This window comes from Ptiloglossa arizonensis, chromosome 6 (assembly GCF_051014685.1).
Source record: "Ptiloglossa arizonensis isolate GNS036 chromosome 6, iyPtiAriz1_principal, whole genome shotgun sequence".
Taxonomy (NCBI): domain Eukaryota; kingdom Metazoa; phylum Arthropoda; class Insecta; order Hymenoptera; family Colletidae; genus Ptiloglossa; species Ptiloglossa arizonensis.
The window spans coordinates 8,613,335-8,638,727 of record NC_135053.1 but is presented as its reverse complement, the minus strand read 5'-3'; the positions used below and the strand labels follow the sequence as shown (position 1 = coordinate 8,638,727).

The window sequence follows — 25,393 nt, the reverse complement described above, 5'->3', positions numbered from 1 at the left end:
CGCTGCGCCGAAATTCCAATCGTACGTTTCGCGTGGTAAAGTTCCTGCGTCACTGCGAACCGTCCTCGAGGCGCACGCAGGAATCGACTTAGTCGATACTTTATATTCTTGGCCGTTTCGCGAAGTAGGCGGGAAAATTGCCGTCGCGGCGGAACGAGAAGAATCGAAAGAGTCGTTCGAACGCCGATGAATCCGTGCACCGCCGAGGGAGGATAAAATCGATCTCGTGCGGCTCGCTTCGGGTCCAGTTTCGTACGATTCCTTGCTCTCCTCTGATCCGACAAAGAGACGTGGACGAGCGTCACGCTCGAAATATCGAAGCCAATGAGATATGATTTTAGACGTGTACGATTTTTAGACATTCCAACGCGAAGAAAATCTTATATAAAGATATTCTAGAGTGTAGAAATTTTAACACATAGAAATTCTAAAACGAAGATATTCTAATATGTAGAAATTCTAAAATGAAGGTATTCTAATATGTAGAAATTCTAAAATGAAGGTATTCTAATATGTAGAAATTCTAAAATAAAGATATTTTAATATATAGAAATTCTAAAACGAAGATATTCTAATATATAGAAATTCTAACAGAAAGATATTCTAGCACATAGAAATCCTGATATAACAAAACTCTAAGGTAGAAACATTCTATTATACAGAAATTGTAATATAAAGATATTCCAATATATACAAATTCTAATAGGAAGATACTCCAGCATATAGAAATTCTAATGTAACAAAATTCTAAGATAGAAACAATCTAATGTATAGAAATTCTAACATAAAGATATTATGGTATACAAAAATTCTAATGTAAACAAATTTGAATACGATTTGCAGTTCCTTCTGGAAGACAACTTCTCAGGTCCGTATAGTACTCTACAACTGTCTACCCCCTACTTTCACAGAATAATTCTCGAAGCTGAAAATACAACGTTCTGACACAATCGACCCAGAACCAACACTATGCAAAATTAAATCCTGCGCCTTGTAATTCTTTTAAAGTAATCGCTGCACGGCGAGCACACGCTTCGCGCGAGAAACACAAATCGTTGTTCGAGGTGAACCGATTTTACGCGAAACGCTTGTTATAAGAACGTAGTTGGTATAGGTACGTCCTTGTTAAACCGTTGTACTTTTCTATGGACGAATTCGAATCACGTTCGGTCAACGTTTAATTATTTCGTCAAATCTGTGCTAAAATTTTAAACGACAAACTTTTTGGCGACGTCTTTGCCGGAAATAGAAAGGAAAATATGTTTTTAAGAAAATACGTATCGCGTAAAATAATATTTATCTGCATCTTATAACGAAAGGATTAACGGATCGTAATTTCCCTTTGAAAAACTAAACGTATTTATGCTTTTGGAAAACTGATCGTTCAAAATTTTGGTGCAGAGTACGTAACATAATTGCAACTACAAGCAACGTTTGTATCGACGAAAAAATTAGGTCGTTAAGAGAGGGGGATTAAAAGGGGAAGAAATTAAATATCCACCGAGTTATTAACAGTTTATGCTTAAAACTGTGTATCGTTAGCTTCGATATTTCGAGCGCTATCGCTGTATAAAAGTTCACCGAACAGTGGGCCTCGCACTTGAGCGTGTCTTCTCGTGAGCCAACAACGGTAACCAGCGAAAACGGAAAACGATAGTTCGAGCGTCACGGTGATCGATGATAACGCCATAGAAGATGAAACGATAAGGGTAGATGTAGATTAGCCGCTTCGCTTGTAGCTCCGAGAGTCTGCGTACACGCATTCAAACCTATTTTTTTTTTTATCTTTATTTTTGAAATCGTATTTTTGTATCGTACCGATCCGCCTACGTTTCATGTGTTCGAATGCATGGCATGCGAGTTCGACGACGAATTTTCGATTAGCTCGTGGAGAATGTATCGGAAGCGCATAGCGGGCGATAAATCGTCCGCGATTGACGACAACCCGACAAGGTGGAACAGCGATTTATCTTAGTCGAGGAAATTGCTGAAAATTAGGGGAAACCAGGGGAAGAAAGTAGCGTGGATGCGAGCCATTCGTGCAGACTGTGTCTTCCGATGTTAGAATCTAAAATACTTCCTGTGTTTTTGGTGACACGTGAAAATATTCCGAGGAAGAAATAATCGAGAGAAGAGTTTTTTTATTTAATTACATCCTTATCACCGAAGGTATCAGGGCAACGATGTACTCTTGATGACGTTCCTTTGTTAGCGGTGGACAGTGTTCACGAACTGTGATAACTTATCGTCGATAAAGTTGTCCAATTTTCGCTTAAACGAACCACCTAAATCGTATCCTTCATCGATCAATTTCGCAACATCGAGTGTTGCAGTTCTGAAGCTGTTATTAATACGCGTTCAAATAATTCAACGATACAAATATAATTAAATATACTATACCAGTATTCGGTACGTCTTCGTTCGGAGGTGCAGTTCTGCACTCGGTTATTCAAACTTTGGTAATCAAGTTTCTTTAATTGAGAGAATACGAAGAAAATTTCTCTGGTAAACCTCTCCAACTACGTGTCATAATTACGAACGCTCTCTTGTTCGCGTTTAACGACACTAAAGGAATTATACTCGATTTAAACGTTGTAATTCGTTCTCAAATATACCAAGATTGTTTAAATTGTACGTATTCGTAAGAAGATCCGAAAATATATCGCACGCTGTATGGTGAATCTCATTGCATCGATCGTATGAGCATGCTCGTTAGTAATTTCAACGTCTTTCTTTATCTTCTTTTACGATCAGTTCCACACGTTTGAACGTTCTTCACTTCGAGTTCTTTTTCAACGAATCGGCACAATTATCGTTTGAAACTCAGCATCGTGATTTTTATTACACACTTTATTTACGTATGTGTTCTTTGTTCACTTTTCGTTATTTCGTTTACGCGTTCCTATTTTCTTTCGACAGGGGAATGTTTCCCTCGAAAGATAAATATTTTTAAGCTCGACAAACGACACACAGTGTATCCCAAAATTATGCAGCGAATCAAACAGTCACGCGTGAAAAAGTTTGAAAAGTTCTTCGCCATTTTGCTATCCAAAGCTACGTATAATCGAATCCGTCTTTTTATCGGCTATTATATCGTGATAAGGAAATACGTATCGCTCATTGGAAAACAATTACGGCGATCTAGGAATCTCGAAAGATACGTTAAAAGTAACATGTCGGTTTTCTTGCTACTTATTCTTTCGTATCGAGTATGTTCTTCCTCCGAGATTTTTTAAGATCACCTCGAACATCAACGATATCTTGGATTCTAATGTCGGCTCGCTCATTCTATGTACAATAATTGTCTAAGTATAGGCGACTGGTGATATTATTTTCCGCGAAATCGTTACATGGAAACTTTGTTGAATCCAGATTCATCGACGCCATCGATGTCGCCAGGCCGAGGGACATGACCAGAAATCACGTTGTCAGCACGGAGTTTGCCGGCAAATTTTTGCCTCCAGAGATTTACAGGTAAATGCAAATCCAATGTCCCGAGAAACTTTTCGAACATTTTGCGAGCACTTTAGAAAAACTAAAAAACATGCACAGTCGTAAACAGGGCCAGTCACGAGAAACGAAACACTTAGACATCTTTCTCGGATTTGAGAATACGGAGAAATTAACGGAACACGTTGCTTTTAATTATTCGATGATACTTGATAATTCTATCGAGAATTTGTTCAGAGTTATCGGGTTCGTCGATGCCCTTTTTCTAATTTTTTCCCTTGTGGGTTCGGATGAAATCGTTCGCGCAACGTAACGCGAGTTTAAATCTAAAAGTTTAGGACCGAATGAGAAAACTTTGTGTACGAAAAGTTGGCTTTTCCGAGTCTACGGGTTTTTCACGGGAACGGCAGAAAGTAACGCGGGTATGTGTATTAAAATATACGTTGCTTCGTTATCCTTGATCTACGTAGAACGTACATTTATCATTGATTCTATTATAGATGTTTTCGATTTATCCACGAACGTCACGATGCGTTATTTGGGAATATTTTAATCCGAGATCCTATTGTATGCGTTTGTGTCCATAATTAAAAAATTAATTAAAATAATCTTTATTGCGCGAAGAAGATCAGTAGATGGTACTTTTAATTATTTTATACAAGTTATATTTACAAAGTAAAATAATTGAAAAGCAAAATGTATGGCTAATAATTCATAATGTCGATTAAATTTCCGTCTTCCGTTGTATCAAATATCTATATTTTTGCATATACTTTATAATATCGACAATTGATGCAACGGAAAATGGAAATTAAATGCGAACGTTTGTTTGAAATATAAATATTATCTTCGTCAACGTTCATCGATAACAAGAGTGTATTAATAAATTTTAACGAACATTTTTATATTCCAAACGAACCTTCGCATTGCCACTACTACTCATTTTCATTCGTTTACAATATTTAAAATAACCATAGATACGACGGAACTTGTCTCAAGAAGAAATACTGACATTCCAATGTCGAAAAGTCATTATTTTTGGTACATTTCAAAATCGAAAATTGAAATATCAACGAAAATATATTCGCGATAATATTTCTTCGATACTTGCCGAGAAAAGCTGCCGACATTTTCTACAAAATATACATTTCCTTAAAAAAAAAAGCTGTTCCTATAAAATCGATACTTTTAATCGTTCGAGATTCCAATTTTATTCATATCCGATTATTCCCACCGTAAAAGATTCACTTTGCTTTACAACCGGGAGACTCGAGTATCACGGTACGGGGACACTTACATTTTCCATACACGGTAAAATGATTTCGCGAGAAAATTACTCGGAAATATCGTTCGGCGTGTGTACTTTTAATATACGCGCGGAACATTTATACATCGTACGTTTCGTCCGATGGAAAGAAATTCCGAAATATCGATCGATTCTCGTACCGGGACGTTCCCTCTGGTCGACACCGACGAAACGAGCTCGAACGGAAAACCATTTCTCCGTACGTTGAAACGGAAGGGTAAGGAAGATATTTACGTATTCCGTTCCCGGTGACTGGCCCCGAATACGCAAAGCAATATCGTTGAAAGCAACGAGAATTCGAATCGATCGTACGCGATACTCGTCGCAGGGACTCGCGTCGAGGACAGAAACGACGTTACACCATCGACGCCACGACGGAAGTTCTCTTCTATCCGAGCGAGTCCCGCCGTTTTACCGTACATCGAGCACTATGAACGCGTTCCAGCGTAACATTCGCGATCGTTGTCCGGTTTCGAATGTTTCGTCGGGGCGAGGATTGAGGCGAGATTCCCCGCGAAAAGGTCCAAGATCCCCCCGATGGTTTCCTAATGTAACGAAAGAAATCGAATTCTCGGCGCAGGATCCCGGACGACGGCGCCGCCAGGACGGAAATCGCCGAGATGGAGACAGTTCTGTGATCGTAGAAAGCCGGCGCCGATTGCCTAGCTCCATCAGCTGAAAGGGAAGCGCGACCGTAAGAGTTCTCCCTATGGGAGGAGCAGATCGGATCGCTTCTCCATTGTGGACAACGAGTTTCTCGCCTCGTAACCTTCCGAGGCTCCCTACGGGGCGAAACATCCGAGACAGAGGTGTTTAGGTGCCGATCGAAGCTCGAGAACGAGCACGCCAAGAACGTCGATCACGGAACGAAAATGTTTCGCGCGCCAACGAGACACAGGAGAACGTTCAGTGCCTACGAGGAAAACCGAGCCGAGTTTTACGAGCGTTTTCCACAACCGCCACATGCACGATCTCGTCGTCCGTAGGTACCAGCAACGACCTCGTCCGGTCGCTGAATGTCAACATTGTTCCTTCGCGACGAACGAGCACTTCACGTCGCGTCGTTGACCACGTCCGAAAATATCGATGAGAAGAATACGTCTTTCGACGTAACCGTGACACTTTTTACAACACGTGGTGTTCGTCGTACCGGTCCAACGAGGCCACGGGAACCAGCGCTACGTAGCTGGCCACGATACACGCGGTCACGAGTTCACATTTTACACGGAACGCAGAGAATCCAGACTGAACCTCGACGATCGATACGATCGAGGAGATTTCGAAAACATCAAACGCGTACTTCAGAAATTTCACTGGAACAATGACCGTGTTTCGCTCGCGTTCACTGCGAGAACCGGATTACGAACTGCGTTTGCCATTGGGTGCGAATTGTTTGTACCTCGTTTCGATTTTACGGGGTAGTTTTTTCGGTTTTTTTCTTTTTTTTTTTTCTTTTTCATTCTTTTAATTTTGTTCGTTCGAGGGGACATTTTTGTTCGATTTTTCGAGAACGTCGAAAAACGACACGCGTCGATACTTCGAGGTGAACAAGAGTCGAGACTTTGCGCCGTTCGGAGTAGCTTCGACGAAGTCGGTTGTAAGAACAGCTGGAACCAATGTAAACCGAAGAATAAAAAAAAAAAAACAATATAACGGAAGAGTAAGTTCATTCAGGCAGCAACAATGCAATAGATAGTTTATTGAAATTCCTAAATCTTTTGAGAACTCATTGAACTTTGTACGAAAGTTCGAACCGTTTTCAAAAACGGTGGCGAACTTCGAGCCGACGACCGTTCGTTAAAACGAATTCCGAGGCGAGAACAAACTAAAAGAAAAAGAAAAAAAATAAAATAAAAACTAATCGATATCTTGATGGAAAATGTCAACGTGTATCGTACGAGATAACTATGGCATTTAAGTATATCATACATATACATATATATATATATATTTAATACGTAATGTACACACGAGCTACTGTTACACGTTAAGTATGTATATTGTGGTAAACAATGAAATATTCTAAAAGAAACCTACTTCCAGGACGTAATATGCTCAACAAAAGTACATGTATATTAAATTCTTCGGGTGTAACGATTAAATAAATACGTCATGGAGTGTCAGGCGTCGTGTGTCAAATTTTAAGCAGGAAAACGTAAAGAGTGGTCCGTTAACGATTATCGTCCAAAACATCTTTGCAGCTAAGATTGCGGACAATAGATTGTTTTATAGGAGTTGTACGATACAAAAGTGGTCAGTGTACGAGAATAATAATTTGTCAAGAATTCTTAGAGGACTTGTACACGATAGTTTTTCAAATTTCCATTCTAGCAGAATTTGAATATAAATTTTTATCGACATTATTGTTCATTCGTAATTCGAGCGATATTCAGGGTTAACACGAATTTGCAAACGTTAATTTTGATATGTAGATTAACAATCCATAGTCATTGATTAAAATAAATACAACATAAATGTTATTCCATATTCGTATTATTCATCGTACGTGGCACAATACGAAAAATATATTTCTCGTTGGCACGAATGTATTCTCGCGTCGATTATTATAATAATCTTGCGATCGAGTCGAGATTTTATAGGAATGCCAGATGACGAATAAAAACAACGAATAGTAATTTATTTGCGCGAAACAAATGCATTTCTAGTCATCCATTGAACGGTTATTCGGAGAACTGAAATAATAATTCGAACAATATTGTCATCGAATATTGTTTACACGGATAATGAAAAATATAAATGAATTCTGTCCGTGTACAGAACAAAATACATTAACCGAATAAGAACACGACTAATATAAAATTTCAAACGAAAAATTTCGAATATATTACTAATAAATAACGATACCTTACACTTCACTTACGTTCCGTGTAAAAATTAACTTTTAAACACTCAACAAAGAAGCTATTCTTGTTGTTCTACTTACAAAATTCCCTAATTCTCTTCTATCTACTGTTATTCTACTTACAAAATTACCCAATTCAGACCCTCGTTCGCAATCTACAACTTCTATCGAACAAGTACCTCACCCGCTGCTATTAATTTCGACGAATTATTATCGGATCACTCTGCATTCGAAACTTCAACGAAACGGTGGATAGAGCTGTGCGATCAATACGAAAACTGCGATGACACTGGTGAATCACGGACAAATCGAAACTGACTGTAAAACAATACGCGAACGGTGCCTGAGGCAGTGAATTTCACCGTGTAATCTGTAAAGTAATATTTTTTAGATAAAAACAAAAGAAAAAGAAAAAGAAAACGAAACGCGTCGATTTCGTCGCGCAACCACGACGACGATTCGACGTCCTGGCGCTCCACAAGTTTTGCAAAACGAGACCCGTCTCCGTAAATTGTAGATGGAGACGGATGTTCTTTTCGAGAAGCCCCCGCCCCACGTCAAGGAAATCAAGAATTTTGTGTGTGTAGGAATCGACAGTGATAGGATTAATGTTCTAAAACTACGTCCGCTGTACATAAAACGCATTGTACCGTACACGCCAGAAAGTGAGCTACGGATCACCCGTTCTACGTTGCGCAATTTTGAATCCTCAATTGAAAAGTTTGCTGTACAAACGCCGCGCCGATGCCCGATCATCTTTTAACTCTATTCGCCCGCTTGGATTACGAACAACGCGTTACCTCGTCGCGGTTTCGTGGCCGTGACCGAGATAAAAACGTTTCGTTTCGCTTGGAACTTAATTGGAACGCGATCTCGAGTTCGAATGTTACCGAATCTTTGCTTAACAGAGCTCCACGTACGCGATTCGCGCCGCGAAAATTTCGCCGGAAAGCACTTGTCTCGATTACCCCCGCGACGCGATAAAGCAACGAATCGGAACACCGCGCGAATATTTGCGATCGTTCGAAACGACGAATTCGTTCGAGGGATGATCTTGATCTCGATCGAGAATTTTCCACGAATTTTTAACGGGTTTTTCTATCCACGGATTATCAACACGGTGATCGCAAAGCGTAGAATTATCGCGGGGACGAGACTCGAGTGCTGGTTACAATACGCGATTCTAATAAATAACACGTTGCTATCGGAGAACATGTTGTTACTGTTGTTGTTAAAGATAACGAAAGAGTTACATTGTTAAGTGGCGAGAAAGAAAGTGAGAAAGGGAGAGGAAGATAGCGAGGACGAGTTTATTAGTTACTTCCCGGAAGCAAGAGAAAGAGGAAACCCGATTAGGCGTATTGATTACGTCGCAACTAATATCTTTATCCAATACCGTTAAGTACCTAAGACGCGTAAACTTTCGCCCGGTTTCTCGATCGATCGAGATAAACGCTATTTCCATCCGACACAAGATGATTTCTTCCTATCGTGTGCGCACTCGCGATTAAATCGTTATCGCTAAGACTAACGATAGAATTCTACGCAACCGTTAGAACCGTAAACTCGATGGTGGTTCCGGACAATAGTTCTATCCGTATGGATGTCGATTGTCATCCGAGAATTCGCAGCGATACAACGAACACGCTTCTCGATGGAGATCGGAAACACTTTTTCCGAGACGTTTCTCGAAACAAAAATACAAATACACGGTGGAAAAGAAGTATGTAACGACAGTGGTCCAAACAATTTTACAAACACGCTACACATTGGGTCGAGTAATAAATTCGTTCGGATATTTTCACAAGACACGTACGAGAAATAATAGTATCGTAACCATTCGTCAACGTACGGATTCTGTATCTCGTTAATGTATAATAATTTCCGTTTTCACCGATGAAAATCTCACATGCATAATCTCTGACACTCACCGTGTTCTTGAATATTTTTCTCGTTAAATGAATATCGTACAATTTGAAATACACGAAAGTCCAACAGAGATTGTTCCGAGAATTAAGATACACATACTAATACGTATTGATCAAATTTCAATTATTCTCGTCGTATCGTAAGGATTTAGATACTCGATAAAGTCATGACGATTACCCTATTTACGTATTTCTAATGCAAACAAATTGATTTCCACGAAATATTTAACAACCTGACAATATCGTACCTCGAATATCGTAAACTTGAATCAACCTGTTTAACGTTCTATTTAACACTTTAAAGTCACCATTTTGGAAGAGTCGATCAACCACTTTGGATCTTAAAAAGTACATTCGAACTTAATACACTTAAAAAATACGAAGCTTCAATTATCCGAACGAACTGATTATTGGAACGAATAGCTCAATTTCGTCAAAAGGCGTCCATCAAAGTTCTTTGCACCGAAAGGGGCCTGAAAGCGATGTTATAGTCCACGGTCGCTTACATCGTCGAAGAATAGTTCGTCAGTACAGTGCCCGATAGTGTGTTGATAGAACGATCGAATCGATTTCAATAGTGCGGAGTTTATTACAGGCTCCGTGCAAATGGGAAATTCTAAAATTCAGTTTTCCGGCGACTGCGAATCTTTGCTTTCGATTAATCCGTAAACAGCGATCATCGCGAGTTATCGTGTACGTTAAATGTATTTTTTTAGTAGGACGTGATAAGAGAACGTGTCAGACTTTCTGATCAGTACGACGAGAATAACGTCGGGTCGAAACGAATTGGCCGTTCAAGGTCACCTAGCAGCTATCCCCACCACCTTTCCGTACGTGTACGCTTTCTTCCAACCCTCGGTGTCGAAACTATCGAAAGTCTACAATCTGCTCGAATACTCTGTTCGAAACCTACAATACTGTACACTTAAAACTTTAATCATACATTTTGGATAAATTGTGCAGGCTACGCGAGATCACAGAACCTAGAAATAAAGTCCTTATTCGACTTTAGACTCAGGATTATAAGCTTTCGTAACCATTTACGACGAAATGCATATCGTTCCACGATCAATGCGAAACACTCGATTGGTTCAATCGAGCCTACATGAAAATGTATAATTAAACTCGAAGAATTGCTCCGTTGCATCCGAAAAATTTAATTCTTGGCGAATTTGTTGATCGAAGCCCACGTTTGTTTCTTAAGGCTTGTTGACAATTTTCGTAAACACGGAATAACATACATCGAATCGTTCGAAGCTAAGCGGGACAAACGAAAAGATAATTAAACGATACACGGTGCAGGGGAGTGGCCTTGATCGACCGATTTCGTTCGGCCTGAATCTAGTCGGAAATTCCTAACCTAAAAATCGTGCGCACACACGAAATAGCGGCCTTAATGATTTTTCAGCGCGGTACTCGTGATTCTTGTACCCATAATTGTAAATTAGTCGTCCCGATACGAACGATTGGCTTCCTTCCGCCACTTTCATCTAGAATTCACGTTCTTCGTACATTCATTCGACGCCGAGACTCTTCCGATTGGGAATCATCGTCGTTCCATTAATCGAAACAAGCGTACAATAAATGAACTAATTGTTCCCGATTCTCGTTTCGATGTGCCAAAAAGTTTTCCAAGCAGACCAATGGAAAGGAACAGCAACCAGAAATCCGTTAGCTGAATACAAGCATATCAATAATATTACTAAATAATTAATTTCCTTTGAAATGTGAATCCAAAACGAAGAGAAATATTCCCATCGTGCGACATCGATACAACTCGCGTCGCAAATAGATTGCGAACGTGTCTACGAAAAAGTTTTTGGCACAAGGGCCCCGAACCGTGCTCGTATTGCGAGTTTCGCGAATCCGCAACACCGTTTACCTCGAATCTACAATCCTTCTCCCGATTATTATCGTTTTAATAAAATTGTACAACGAAATACGAATTATTACCCTTTTACGCATCGTACTCTTAGCGATGACACCGATCTACGTTCGATTCGCATTGACAAAGTGTAAAACCAACCGTTTCATAGATCAGCCTTTGTAGAATCATGGAAGTGAAAGCTTGTTCGGTACGAAGGTGTATTCCTTATTCCCACTGACCGACTTATTACAATCGAAATTTCACGGGATAGTCTAAATGAGAAAATGTATCGAGTTACTATTAATTGGATACATCGGTGCACGCAATACGTTCCAAAGATACGTTGAAAAGCGTTAAATGTAATACTTTGTCCACGTTGTCGTTCGTGCACGAGGTGGACATAGCATATGTAAAAATGTCGTTAAAGTTCACACTCCGCTTAAAATTCGCGTAGTCCGAAATAAGTACCAATTGGACGATAAACGATTGAACGAGCGGGAATGAGGAATCGCATTGATGGTCGATTGATTCACCTTGTAAGTTTGAAAGCTTTCGCGTTCGTTGTCGAAAGCAAGAAATCGGGAGAGTCCAGGCTCGAGTGTAAAACTGCATCCCTAAACTAGATTAGTAAGTACGAAGCGAAGCAATCGAGAAAACTAAGAACCGTTGCCGTACAATGGCCGACTTTGTACCAACCGACAGTTGGAAAAATAAAATCAAGATTCTCGTGACATCGCGATTATGAGTATGATAATGAATGCGTGTGCCAACGTTGTAACGAACCCGTGCGTGTACTATACCCGTGCGTCGTGTACTCGTCTATGTACATAAGGGAAACGATAAGATGGAACGAGGCAATTTTCGGGAGACCTCGTTCTTGTTCTTTCGTCTTCACCATCGAGGATAATTAGAGACAAGAACCCCTAGAATTAGAGTAGACCAGCAAATAAGTTTAGCGACGAAACCTCGCCAACTGGAATCTTTTTCGAAAGGCCTCGTAAACGAGAGGCGTTGTATTTGTGTCAGCGTACATTTTTAATGGGAAAATTACACTAAGAATAACGATAAACATTGATAAAAAATAAGCAGCGAAGATAACGAAGTTCGCGAGTTCCGCGAGGGCAAGGGGATATCGGTGAGCAACCGTGGGTGTCGATATAAACGAAGCCATTGTAAGCATTTCTACGTTAAGAGGATCGTGGACGAATCGTTTCGCGGAACGTGCGAACCGATGGCTTTTAAGGAACATATGTGGCACGTGATTGTATGTTGTTTCAAATAAAAACATTGTTGTTTTGTATACTACATCGTCGCAGAGTTTTAAAACAACGCTAAATTGCTACGCTCGAGACAGAAAAGCTCGATCGAAGGAAAACGTGTCACCTGTACTATAACGAATCGTAGTCGATGCAGACCCGATTTTTCCGTGGGTGTAATCGCTCGGAGAGTTTCGAAGATCAAAATTTTTTGTTTCGAACGTAGTAACCACCCTGTCTTCGTACGGAAGTTCACGAGCGATGAAAATGACACGATGCGATGCAGTAAAATTATCGTCACTTACGAACATATTGCGAAATATAGAACGTTGAATTTTATATTTTTCTCGAATACTCTTTGATGTTACGTTAGCAACGACGATAATATCGGTAGCGATGTTTACCAATGTTCAAATTATTGGTAGTTTCACGAGACATAAGAAAAAGTGTTTTAAAATAATGTTGGCGATTCAATAAATCGTTTTAATTTTATGTTTCTTTTTTTTTTTTAATTACAAGTACAAAAATTGAAAAATAAGAGAACTAATAGTTTTCCTAGAAACTTGACAACTTTTGTTAGAAATTGTTTTGTCAATATCGGGTATACTTTTTTATGGTATTGATGTTTTTAATACAGATGTTAAATTTGTTAATCTCGCCCTGTGTGAAACTTTATCGATTTTTAAAAAGGAAAGTAATTGTTCACATAGGTATGTACTACACAGGATTGCCAAAATTCTTAGGCGGATATACGTGTTTCAATAAAATGTTTTGACAAGTTACAAATAAAATTCTGGAACACCAACTTTGTTATATTTTTCTTTTAGCACTGTGCTGTAAATATCGATCAATTCCATTTGAATGTTGTTTCTGGCTTCTTCGACATTGAAAGAAAGCGAAGTAATAAATAATGAAAAATTATTTTCACACGTTTTCAATCCTTCAAACTGCACCGATAAATTAGCATGGAATGCAATGTGTCATTGCAGGACAAACGCTTTTCTTTTATTTTTTTCTGTACATCTGGTTATTCTATCGTAATTCTTTGTCATGTGTGTAATTAAGAGCGTTGTAATACTGTATTCCCTTTTAATTTGTGCCATAATACATTCTGTTTAATAATACACCGAGTCTGAAATTATTTCCACTGTCTGGTACAGTGTTCAACAATAAGGAAAATTACAGAAAACACAAAATCAAATATTTTAAAAGCGATAAGTTTTAAGACCATTCTACTTTAGTATTTTTATACTTAGAATTCACTATTCTATTAAAACTGAACATAACAATTTTATCATATCATTTAAAAAGACAAACTTAACTTGTAGATCAAAAAGAACATACTTACTACATTATCCGCCTCTTTATGAAAATTGCAAGATTTAAAGAAAATTTCTTTAAACTTTACAACTTTCATAAACAATATTTTCACGTATCGTTTGAAATAACGAAAACATTCAAATGGTTCAAATTCGCGAGGCCCAACTATACACGTATATATTATCAATTTTCTAGGTATGTTGTGTTATGTGTAATGAATAATAATAGGAATGTAGTATTATGAAATATCGTTTCGTTCGTAGGTACGTTGTAATCAATTTCAAAACCGATGCAATTCTGCAATCTAACTACATATACGCACACACCATACACATGTGCAATATACACGGTGCATGATACATTAGCGCAGTGTCAGGCGCTCGTATAAGTTACTATTATAAATCTTGTAGTCCAAGTCATTGTGGCCATTACCTTTGCTCGTGCGAGTAGCACCTGGATGCGTGAATAATTTCAAGCAATGAACACAGAAAGTTCGTCTTGAAAATCAAAAAGTAAAAGAGAAATTGGTAGATTGATTTACGTAATTGTATTTTCAGTACAAATGATTCGACATTTTATTCGTGAAAATTCTCAGCATTTAATTATCAAAGAAATGACTAAATTGAATTCTTTAAAAGAAGGACTACAAACAAGATTTTGTAATTAAATAATTTACCTTGAAAATTTGATATATCGAGCGATTCTCTTGTCAAATTAAATTTTTCAAAGGACAAAAACATGTTCACATCGTGCTACTTCACCTTGGAAACCTATTCGTCGCGAAATATCTTCTTGTAAGTACATAAACAAAAATGTTTAACGCAAATAGATGCATACTTAAAATATTGTCAATAGAGAATCATCAAATTCTACTTCAACGTGTAACTTGAAAATGTAGGAAAAGAAGAAATCGTTCGGTATTATACATATATTGAACGACACAGTCTACAAACAATTTTATTTATTATTTAATAAATAAGGTGACTCTACTTTTCGGATTTATAGTATACAAAGAGAGCCGTTTGGAAAGAATTTAGTAACAGTGTAGAAGTATACACTGACTCTTTCTCGTGTATGCCTAAAATGCGAAAGAAAATCTACACGCAACTTGACAATATTTGATTATTACTAACGACAATACGCTTTATAAACGCTAATATTACAATTTTATCATATCATTTAAAAAAAACTTAACTTGTAGATCAAAAAGAACATTCTTACTACATTATTCGTCTCTTTATAAAAATTGTAAGATTTAAAGAAAATTTCTTTAAATTTGACAACTTTTATAAACAATATTTTCATGTATCGTTTGAAATAACGAAAACATTCAAATGCATTATAATATGCATGATATTTACGCATTGTATTATTTAATTAGTGTGTATAAATTTTAAACCGAACAATATGAATGTGATTCTGATACATTTCAATAAATTTATTTGCAGTAAAATGCGTAGCTATATCTTTTTTCTCTTTTTTGCTCGTACTTTCTTTGCAATCCTAAACTGCATTAGCGAAGAGAGTTTGTAAAGGTATGCCCAAATAAATTTCATTGTATTTTCCATATTCTACTTATTAACAATATAACTTTCAACTTAGCTTCTGTTATGTATTTACTTGGGTGATTGATAATTTATTTGAAAAAAAAAGAAGCCGTAAATTTTGTAAACATCTAATAGTGATAAGGAACTAATTTGAATTCTTCATGTGGCACCATCACCGGCAAAACGCTCAAGTTTGTAGAGAATTGGTTCCATTGCATGATATAAGATGGGACCACCTCCTTATGTATACCCTACAAAAGCTACTAAATTTTCTTCTTTTTACTATTATTGACTTTTTCTTGTCACGTGTAAATTAATCGTATATTATACTTAATGATAAAATTGAATATATTAAATATATTGAATATATTTCGCAATTTTCGTAGACAAAACATTGTTCTGCCATGTACATATAAAAGTATAAATTATTTCCTTACAAACTTGAGCTTTTTATCGCCAGGGGCGTTGATTAAAGATTTAAAACTAGTTCCATCCTATTATCGATAGATGACTACATGATCTTTCTTCGGTAATGGAATTTTGAATATTTAAGTAAGCTCTTGGCATAGCTGTGCATTTGAAAATATTTTCAATTTCATATTGCGAGAATGTTCTGAGTTCTGTGTATGAAAGCGAATGGAACTTATTGTTAGTTAGGTATTTTCTGGATCTGATAGATTTGATAGAACTAAAAAGATGCAGTGGCGAGTTATCTACATTTATTAATTCGGTAGTATAGACCGAACCACAAAGGTTGCAAAGAAACCATTGATATTTTATGAGTTTAATATATTAGATTGTGCGACACAAAGACCTGTGAAATATCTATTCTACAATTCATCTATGCTAGTATCTTTGTCCTGTCTTTTTTAGATTTGGTAAATCCCTGCAATTGTCAGCATTAAAATATATCGTCTATTTAAATTCAAGAATAGTTGATAGTAATTTTTGGAAAATAAATTTAACACGCACAATTAATATCTCCATGTATTCCATTATATATTTCGGTATAGTCTCACAGTCCGGCCACCTCTGCTTGTTGCATAAGCAAGTGACCGGCCGTGTAGCTGGTCCGAACGGTCTATCGCCGTCTCTTCCGGTGCATCCGCTTCCAGAGAGGGCATGTTGCGAGCACAGGAGTAGGCATTTTTGCTGGTCCCTACGAAAGCCTCCAAAATAAGACCCTCTCATCGTAAAGGTGGAAAAACGGGGCATTCCTCTAGGAGAGTGGATGGCGTCGCTCGTTTTCTCTCGAATCGGACCCATCGAGGGGAAACGGGATAGACCTACTAGGATCAACTCCACGGTTCGCGTCGCGTCTTTTCCAATTTTGCCTCGTTTTGTTCGTCGATGTAATTGCTCGGCAGAACTAAACGAGGAGATCGAAGGAACATTGATTCCTTCTATCTCCATGGTTTAGTAATTTCGTTTGTACGGCGTATCGAGGGAGATCGATGGAACTTTGATTCCATCTATCTCTCTCCGGGTCTCCGCTCGCAGCAACCTCCACGTGGTGAGACCTGGTAATCGGTATTACTCGCTGCGATTAATATCGAGCTAATTGGCTGCGAATTTAGAATGGTTATTTAAGATAAGAAGAAGTTGAATACCTTGAAAAGTAACATTTTTATAGTGCGTATGAATGCTTGAGTATGTTAATTAAACGAAAGAATGAGTTTGTATCACCGATGTATTGATATCTTTCAATAAAGTCATTTTTAGTAACAACAAAAGCTTCTTTTTAGTCATTATTTGCCTCCGATTCCTTAACCGGATCTTATCAAATTGCTAAATTATCAAAGAACAAAATCGTCGAAAAATTTGACCAAAGATCAGAAATTTATTCGAAAATCACGCAAAATTTCAATTCGCAAAAACTTTTGGAATTTGACGTCATTTCCAAAAATCAACAGAATAAGAATACCTTCTCAAGTATCATGTTCTCCTGTTAGCAAAGCCCAAAATCGACGACAAATCTAGCAAAATTTCGGAAATTCATTTGAAAATCCCGCAGAATCTCAATTTGCAGAAATTCTTAGAATTTGACGTCATTTCTAGGAATCCGCGAAATCGTGGCACTTCCTCGTATATCGCATACTCCTGACAACAAGAGTCCCAACATTGAACATTTTCTACAATTTATGTCTGAATTTCATCCTTTGGTATGAGGAGAACACTGTCGCCAAGGAAGTATATATTTCGATTTTTCAAGTACTAATCAAATGTTACATCGGTATATCTAATAGACAATTATTACTTTCCATATTTTAAAACTTTAAGAAACATCTCTTTACTTCGGAGCTCGATCAAAATCAATTTCTATAAGTTTCTTAATTAATTGCAATACACAAATAATATGCACATTGTTCGATCAACATTGGCAACGTGCATAAATATTAGTAACAATCGCGGAAATGAAGAAACATTCACCGAAACCGTTCGCCTTCGCAAATTTCGCAATATCTTGACGTTTATTTATCATAATTACTAACAAGCGTCGTGGGATCGTAGATTAAACAACTATTAACATTGTTCTAGTATAAATAATGGCTTGAAAGTCATCACTTTCTGGAAATATTTGTTAGATCGAACAAAGACAATCGAAGTAACCGTGCGATAAAATAAATGAATATTTCTCTACATATCGAAATTATAGATTGTATTTATGCATATTCATTCTGAACGCTCAGTGACACACATATGTCACACGGCAATCAAATGGGTTGCCATCTACTAGAGAATAGGTGAACTACACTTAAGGTGTGAAAACACCTGGCGGAGAAACGCTCAAGTTTGTCGAGGAATTATTCTAAATTTTATCAATAGATAGCGCCACGAGCACAAATTTACCGACATTAAAGATAAGTAATTCCATTTGTATGATATTCCCTACCGTGCAATAAAATAAATAAATATTTCTGTACAAAGTTTCGTATGTATCATCTTTCGAATGAATGTAAAGTTAAACGAAATCAGCGTAAAGAAATTTCTCTGCATTCTAGCCTTCCTTTATACATTTAAAAAAGTCTTTGGTACCTCGAAATCATGACTACACGAATCGATTATCGACTCACAAGTGTGTATCACGATGATTTTTCTCTATAGAAAAGCGATTAATCGAAATTCAGCACGTTTGAGTAAAAAATACAAATTCTACACGTATTGTGTAAATTATAAGAATTAAACAAATGTTAAATTAATGTATTTAATGAACAATTGATACTTTCCATGCTTAAAAACTTTACGAAACACGTTTTAACATCGAGTATCGATGAAAATCAATTTCTATAAGTTTCTTAATTAATTGCAATACACAAATAATATGCACATTGTTCGATCAATATCGGCAACGTGCATAAATGTTAGTAACAATCGCGGAAATGAAGAAACATTCACCGAAACCGTTCGCCTTCGAAGATTTCGCAATATATTGATGTTTATTTATCATATTTATTAACAATCGTCGTGGGACCGTAGATTAAACAATTATTAAAAATGTTCTAGTATAAATAATGGCTTGAAAGTCATCACTTTCTGGAAATACTAGTTAGATCGAACAAAGACAATCGAAGTAACCGTGCGATAAAATAAATGAATATTTCTCTACATATCGAAATTATAGATTGTATTTATGCATATTCATTCTGAACGCTCAGTGACACACATATGTCACACGGCAATGAAGTGGGTTGCCATCTACTAGAGAATAGGTGAACTACACTTAAGGTGTGGAAACACCTGGCGGAGAAACGCTCAAGTTTGTCGAGGAATTGTTCTGAATTTTATCAATAGATAGCGCCACGAGCATAAATTTACCGACATTAAAGATAAGTAATTCCATTTGTATGATATTCCCTACCGTGCGATAAAATAAATAAATATTTCTCTACATATCGAATTATTGTTTGTATGCATGCAAATATATTCGGAACGCGCAATTCCAAACATTTGTAACGTGGTAATTATATGGGTTGCCGTCCCTTGGAGAACATACTTGTCAATGTTCGCGATTGTTACTAACATTTACGCTGGTTCCCAATATTAATCGAACAATTTGTATCTTATTTATGCCTTATAAATGATTATACTTATAGAAATTAATTTTCATCGATATTCAAAGTAAGAACTCCTTTAGTAAAGTTTCAAAGCATGAAAAGTAATAATTATCTATCTAGTGCAATAGTTTAACATTTATTTAATTCTCATAATTTACACAATACGCGTAGAAGTTGTATTTTTTACTGAAACGTGCTGAATTTCGATTAATCGCTTTTCTATATAGAAAAATCATCGAGATAAACACTTGAGAGTCGATTATCGATACGTGTAGCCTTGATTTCGAGGTATCAAAGATTTTTTTAAATGTATAAAGGAAGGCTAGAATGCAGAGAAATTTCTTTACGCTGATTTCGTTTAACTTTACATTCATTCGAAAGATGATACATACGAAACTTTGTACAGAAATATTTATTTATTTTATTGCACGGTAGGGAATATCATACAAATGGAATTACTTATCTTTAATGTCGGTAAATTTGTGCTCGTTGCGCTATCTATTGATAAAATTCAGAATAATTCCTCGACAAACTTGAGCGTTTCTCCGCCAGGTGTTTTCACACCTTAAGTGTAGTTCACCTATTCTCTAGTAGATGGCAACCCATTTCATTGCCGTGTGACATATGTGTGTCACTAAGCGTTCAGAATGAATATGCATAAATACAATCTATAATTTCGATATGTAGAGAAATATTCATTTATTTTATCGCACGGTTACTTCGATTGTCTTTGTTCGATCTAACAAATATTTCCAGAAAGTAATGACTTTCAAGCCATTATTTATACTAGAACATTGTTAATAATTGTTTAATCTACGGTCCCACGACGTTTGTTAATGAATATGATAAATAAACATTAAGAAATTACGAAATCTGCGAAGGCGAACGGTTTCAGTGAATGTTTGTTCATTTCCGCGATTGTTACTAACATTTACGCTGATTCCCAATATTAATCGAACAATGTGCATGGTATTTATGCATTAAAAATGATTGATTCGCCTATAGCAATTGATTTTGATCGAACTTCAAAGTAAAGAGATGTTTCTTAAAGTTTTAAAACATGGAAAGTAATAATTGTTTATGAGATATATCAATTTAACATTTGATTAATACTCGAAGAATCGAAATTTTTGGTATTTTCCTGATACCAAAGGTTGAAATTCAGGCATAAATTTTAGAAAATGTTTGATTTTGGGACTCTTGGTGTCAGTATACGATATGCGAGGAAGTGGCACGATTTCGCGGATTCTTAGAATTGACGTCAAATTCCAAGAATTTCCGCGAATCGAAATTTTGTTGTACTTTCGAACGAATTTCAGAATCATGGATCCCGATTTTCTTTGTATCAGGAGAACATGATAGTCGAGGACATATAGTTTTAAGTAATTTTAGCAGTTTGATAGGATCGGGTTAAAGAAATGGAAACAAATAATGGACAAAAATAAAGTTTCTGTTGTCAGTGAAATTAATTTTATTTCAATACATCAATTCATCGGAAATACAATCGCTTTTCTTCGATCCATTAACATATTCGCACTTTCATACTCATTAGAAAAATGTTGTTCTTTAAAGTACTCTACTTGTGGAAAGTACTGTACCATAAAGTACTCTACTGTACCGTAAAAATTACTATTCTAAACTCGCAGCCGATTAGCTCGGTACTACCCACGACGAATAATTATTGTTCGTCGCGAGTAATACCGATTACCAGGTCTCACCACGTGGAGGTTGCTGCGAGCGGAGACCCGGAGAGAGATAGATGGAATCAAAGTTCCATCGATCTCCCTCGACACGCGATACAAACGAAGATACTAAACCAAAGAGATGGAAGGAATCAATGTTCCTTCGATCTCTTCGTTTAGTTCTGCCAAGCAATTACATTATGGAAAAATTAGGCAAAATTGGAAAAGACGCGACACGAACCGTGCAGTTGGTCCTACTAGGTCGGTCCCGTTTCCCCTCAGTGGGCCCGATTAAAGAGGAAATGCACGACGCCGTCCACTCCTTGGAGTGCCCCGTTTCTCCCAACTCCGCGTCAGGAACCACGCAAAGCGTGGACCTAACTTACGAAGGATGACGAAGAGAGGGTCTTATGGCACAGGGCTTCCACAGGGACCGATGCGAACACCTGCCCCTGTGTTCGCAGCATGTTCTCTCTGGAAGCGGACGCACCAGAAGAGACGGCGATCGACCGTTCGGACCATCTACACGGCCGGTCACTTGCTTATGCAACAAGCAGTGGTGACCGGGCTGAGGAACGAGGAAGCGAGCAAAAATAAGCTAAAGATTGGATAATTGCTTGACAGATAACAGACATTTGTACACGGTGGCCTTAAAATTAACTTATTTCAAGCTTAACTAAATATCCCACGGCGGTTGCGACGATAGTGTCCTCTTCGTTCTTCGTTCTTCGTTCTTCGTTCTTCGTTCTTCGTTCTTCGTTCTTCGTTCTCCGGTGTGCCTACCTAAGAGAAACCTAAAGTCAAGACATGATAGAAAAATGATAGAAAATAGAAATGAAGTTGGTTAGTGATTAAATACAGTCATGCAGTAACAAAGGAAATAAAGGCAAGAATGACAAAAAAATAAACATGGAAAAACAAGTACAAAGTAAAATCAGAGAACAAATAAAATAAATTACAGAAAGAAACAATTAAAAAGCAAAGAAAGGATTGAGAGAATGGTCGCCAGTACTGACCACCGCCTACCGGCGGCCAGTACCGGTTACCAAGGTGAGGGTCCCCCTTCCATAAACCTAAAACGAAGAGATCCTTCCACCTCGGAGGCTCCAGGAAGAATGAAATTTTAAACAACCGGGGGCTCCTTATATACCCTCCGCAAGGTCACTTACCGTTACTTCCATTGTCTTTGTTCGATCTAATCGTAATCTTCGAAGGCGAACGGTTTCGGTGAATGTTTCTTCATTTCCGCGATTGTTACTAACATTTATACATGTTCCCAATATTGATCGAACAATGTGCATCTTATTTATGTATTGCAATTAATTAAGAAACTTATAGAAATTGATTTTGATCGAGACTCGATGTTAAAACGTGTTTCGTAAAGTTTTTAAGCATGGAAAGTAACAATTGTTCATTAAATGCATTAAGTTAACATTTGTTTAATTCTTATAATTTACACAATACGCGTAGAAGTTGTGTTTTTTACATAAAAGTGCCGGAATTCAATTAATCGCGTTTTTAGATAGAAAAATCATCGCGATGAAGATTTGTGAATCGATAATCGATACCTGTAGCCTTGAAAATGTCAGTTGGATCTCAGCGAAAAATTCCTTCGCGAACAAGGAATATTGCAACGAAATGATATTTTAAGCCATTATTTATACTAGGACATTGTTATTAATTGTCTAAAGTATGGTCCTACGACGGTTGTTAATAAATATGATAAATAAACATTGAGATATTGCGTAGGCTGCGAAGACGAACGGTTTCGGAGAATGTTTGTTCATTTCCGCGATTGTTACTAACATTTATACATGTTCCCAATATTGATCGAACAATGTGCATCTTATTTATGTATTGCAATTAATTAAGAAACTTATAGAAATTGATTTTGATCGAGACTCGATGTTAAAACGTGTTTCGTAAAGTTTTTAAGCATGGAAAGTAACAATTGTTCATTAAATGCATTAAGTTAGCATTTGTTTAATTCTTATAATTTACACAATACGCGTAGAAGTTGTGTTTTTTACATAAAAGTGCCGGAATTCAATTAATCGCGTTTTTAGATAGAAAAATCATCGCGATGAAGATTTGTGAATCGATAATCGATACCTGTAGCCTTGAAAATGTCAGTTGGATCTCAGCGAAAAATTCCTTCGCGAACAAGGAATATTGCAACGAAATGATATTTTAAGCCATTATTTATACTAGGACATTGTTAATAATTGTCTAAAGTATGGTCCTACGACGGTTGTTAATAAATATGATAAATAAACATTGAGATATTGCGTAGGCTGCGAAGACGAACGGTTTCGGAGAATGTTTGTTCATTTCCGCGATTGTTACTAACGTTTATGCACGTTGCCGATATTGATCGAACAATGTGCATATTATTTGTGTATTGCAATTAATTAAGAAACTTATAGAAATTGATTTTCATCGATACTCGATGTTAAAACGTGTTTCGTAAAGTTTTTAAGCATGGAAAGTATCAATTGTTCATTTAATACATTAATTTAACATTTGTTTAATTCTTATAATTTACACAATACGTGTAGAAGTTGTATTTTTTACTCAAACGTGCTGAATTTCGATTAATCGCTTTTCTATAGAGAAAAATCATCGTGATACACACTTGTGAGTCGATAATCGATTCGTGTAGTCATGATTTCGAGGTACCAAAGACTTTTTTAAATGTATAAAGGAAGCCTAGAATGCAGAGAAATTTCAATACGCTGATTTCGTTTAACTTTACATTCATTCGAAAGATGATACATACGAAACTTTGTACAGAAATATTTATTTATTTTATTGCACGGTAGGGAATATCATACAAATGGAATTACTTATCTTTAATGTCGGTAAATTTATGCTTGTGGCGCTATCTATTGATAAAATTCAGAACAATTCCTCGACAAACTTGAGCGTTTCTCCGCCAGGTGTTTTCACACCTTAAGTGTAGTTCACCTATTCGCTAGTAGATGGCAACCCATTTCATTGCCGTGTGACATATGTGTGTCACTGAGCGTTCAGAATGAATATGCATAAATACAATCTATAATTTCGATATGTAGAGAAATATTCATTTATTTTATCGCACGGTTACTTCGATTGTCTTTGTTCGATCTAACAAATATTTCCAGAAAGTGATGACTTTCAAGCCATTATTTATACTAGAACAATGTTAATAATTGTTTAATCTACGATCCCACGACGCTTGTTAGTAATTATGATAAATAAACGTCAAGATATTGTGAAATCTGCGAAGGCGAACGATTTCGGTGATTGTTTCTTCATTTCCGTGATTGTTACTAATATTTATGCATGTTCCCAATATTAATCAAACAATGTGCATCTTATTTATGCATTAAAAATGATTAAGAAACTTGTAGAAATTGAAATATCATAAAATTTTAAAGCATGGAAAGTAATAATTGTGTGTTCGATATGTCAATTTAACATTGGATTAATACTTGAAAAATCGAAGTGCATACCTCCTCGGCGACAGTGTTCTCTCGATTCCAAAGGTTAAAATTTAGGCATAAATTGTAGAAAATTGACGATTTTGGGACACTTGATGTCAGGTATACGATAAGCGTGGAAACGGCACTGTTTTGCAAATTCTTAAAGCTGGCGTTAAATTCGAAGAATTTCCGCGAATTGAGATTTTGCGGTACTTTCGAACGAATTTCTGAACTTTTGCTAATATTTTTCGGCGATTTTGAAACTTTGATATCAGGAGCACATGATACTGGAGGAGGTATTCCTTTTTCGACGACTGTTAGAAATGATGTCATTCAATCGTTGCTTGAATGATTCACAGCGATGCAGGATTGGCAAAGGAAAGTTGTAATTAAAAAAAGTCGAAATATTCTGAATATATTTGGTTTATTTAATATATCATACATACTTCTTCCAATTACAAACATATTCCTACTTTTCATTGTCATACTTTAAGTATCATACATTCTTATGCGCCACAAAAATTTGTCTATGTTACAATATGAAATTTCTTCTTATATATAAACTAGTTAGTGTAAACATATAACCGATTAGCTCGGCATTATTTGCGATGAATAATTTTTCCAAGTAAAAAGTTTCGGACATATTCCTTCGTGT

General features: G+C 36.8%; 1 protein-coding gene across 1 annotated transcript in view; it reads left to right on the top strand.

Moving 5' to 3' along the window:
* Nmdar2 (glutamate ionotropic receptor NMDA type subunit 2) overlaps nt 1-6,576 on the top strand; it is a 390,479-nt gene extending 383,903 nt beyond the window's left edge. The window contains exons 18-19 of the mRNA XM_076314368.1: nt 3,373-3,474; nt 5,337-6,576. Coding sequence (XP_076170483.1) covers nt 3,373-3,474; nt 5,337-5,394 — 160 coding nt within the window. The 3' untranslated portion in view covers nt 5,395-6,576. The remainder of the gene's footprint in view (nt 1-3,372; nt 3,475-5,336) is intronic.
* Nucleotides 6,577-25,393: the final 18,817 nt, after the last annotated feature.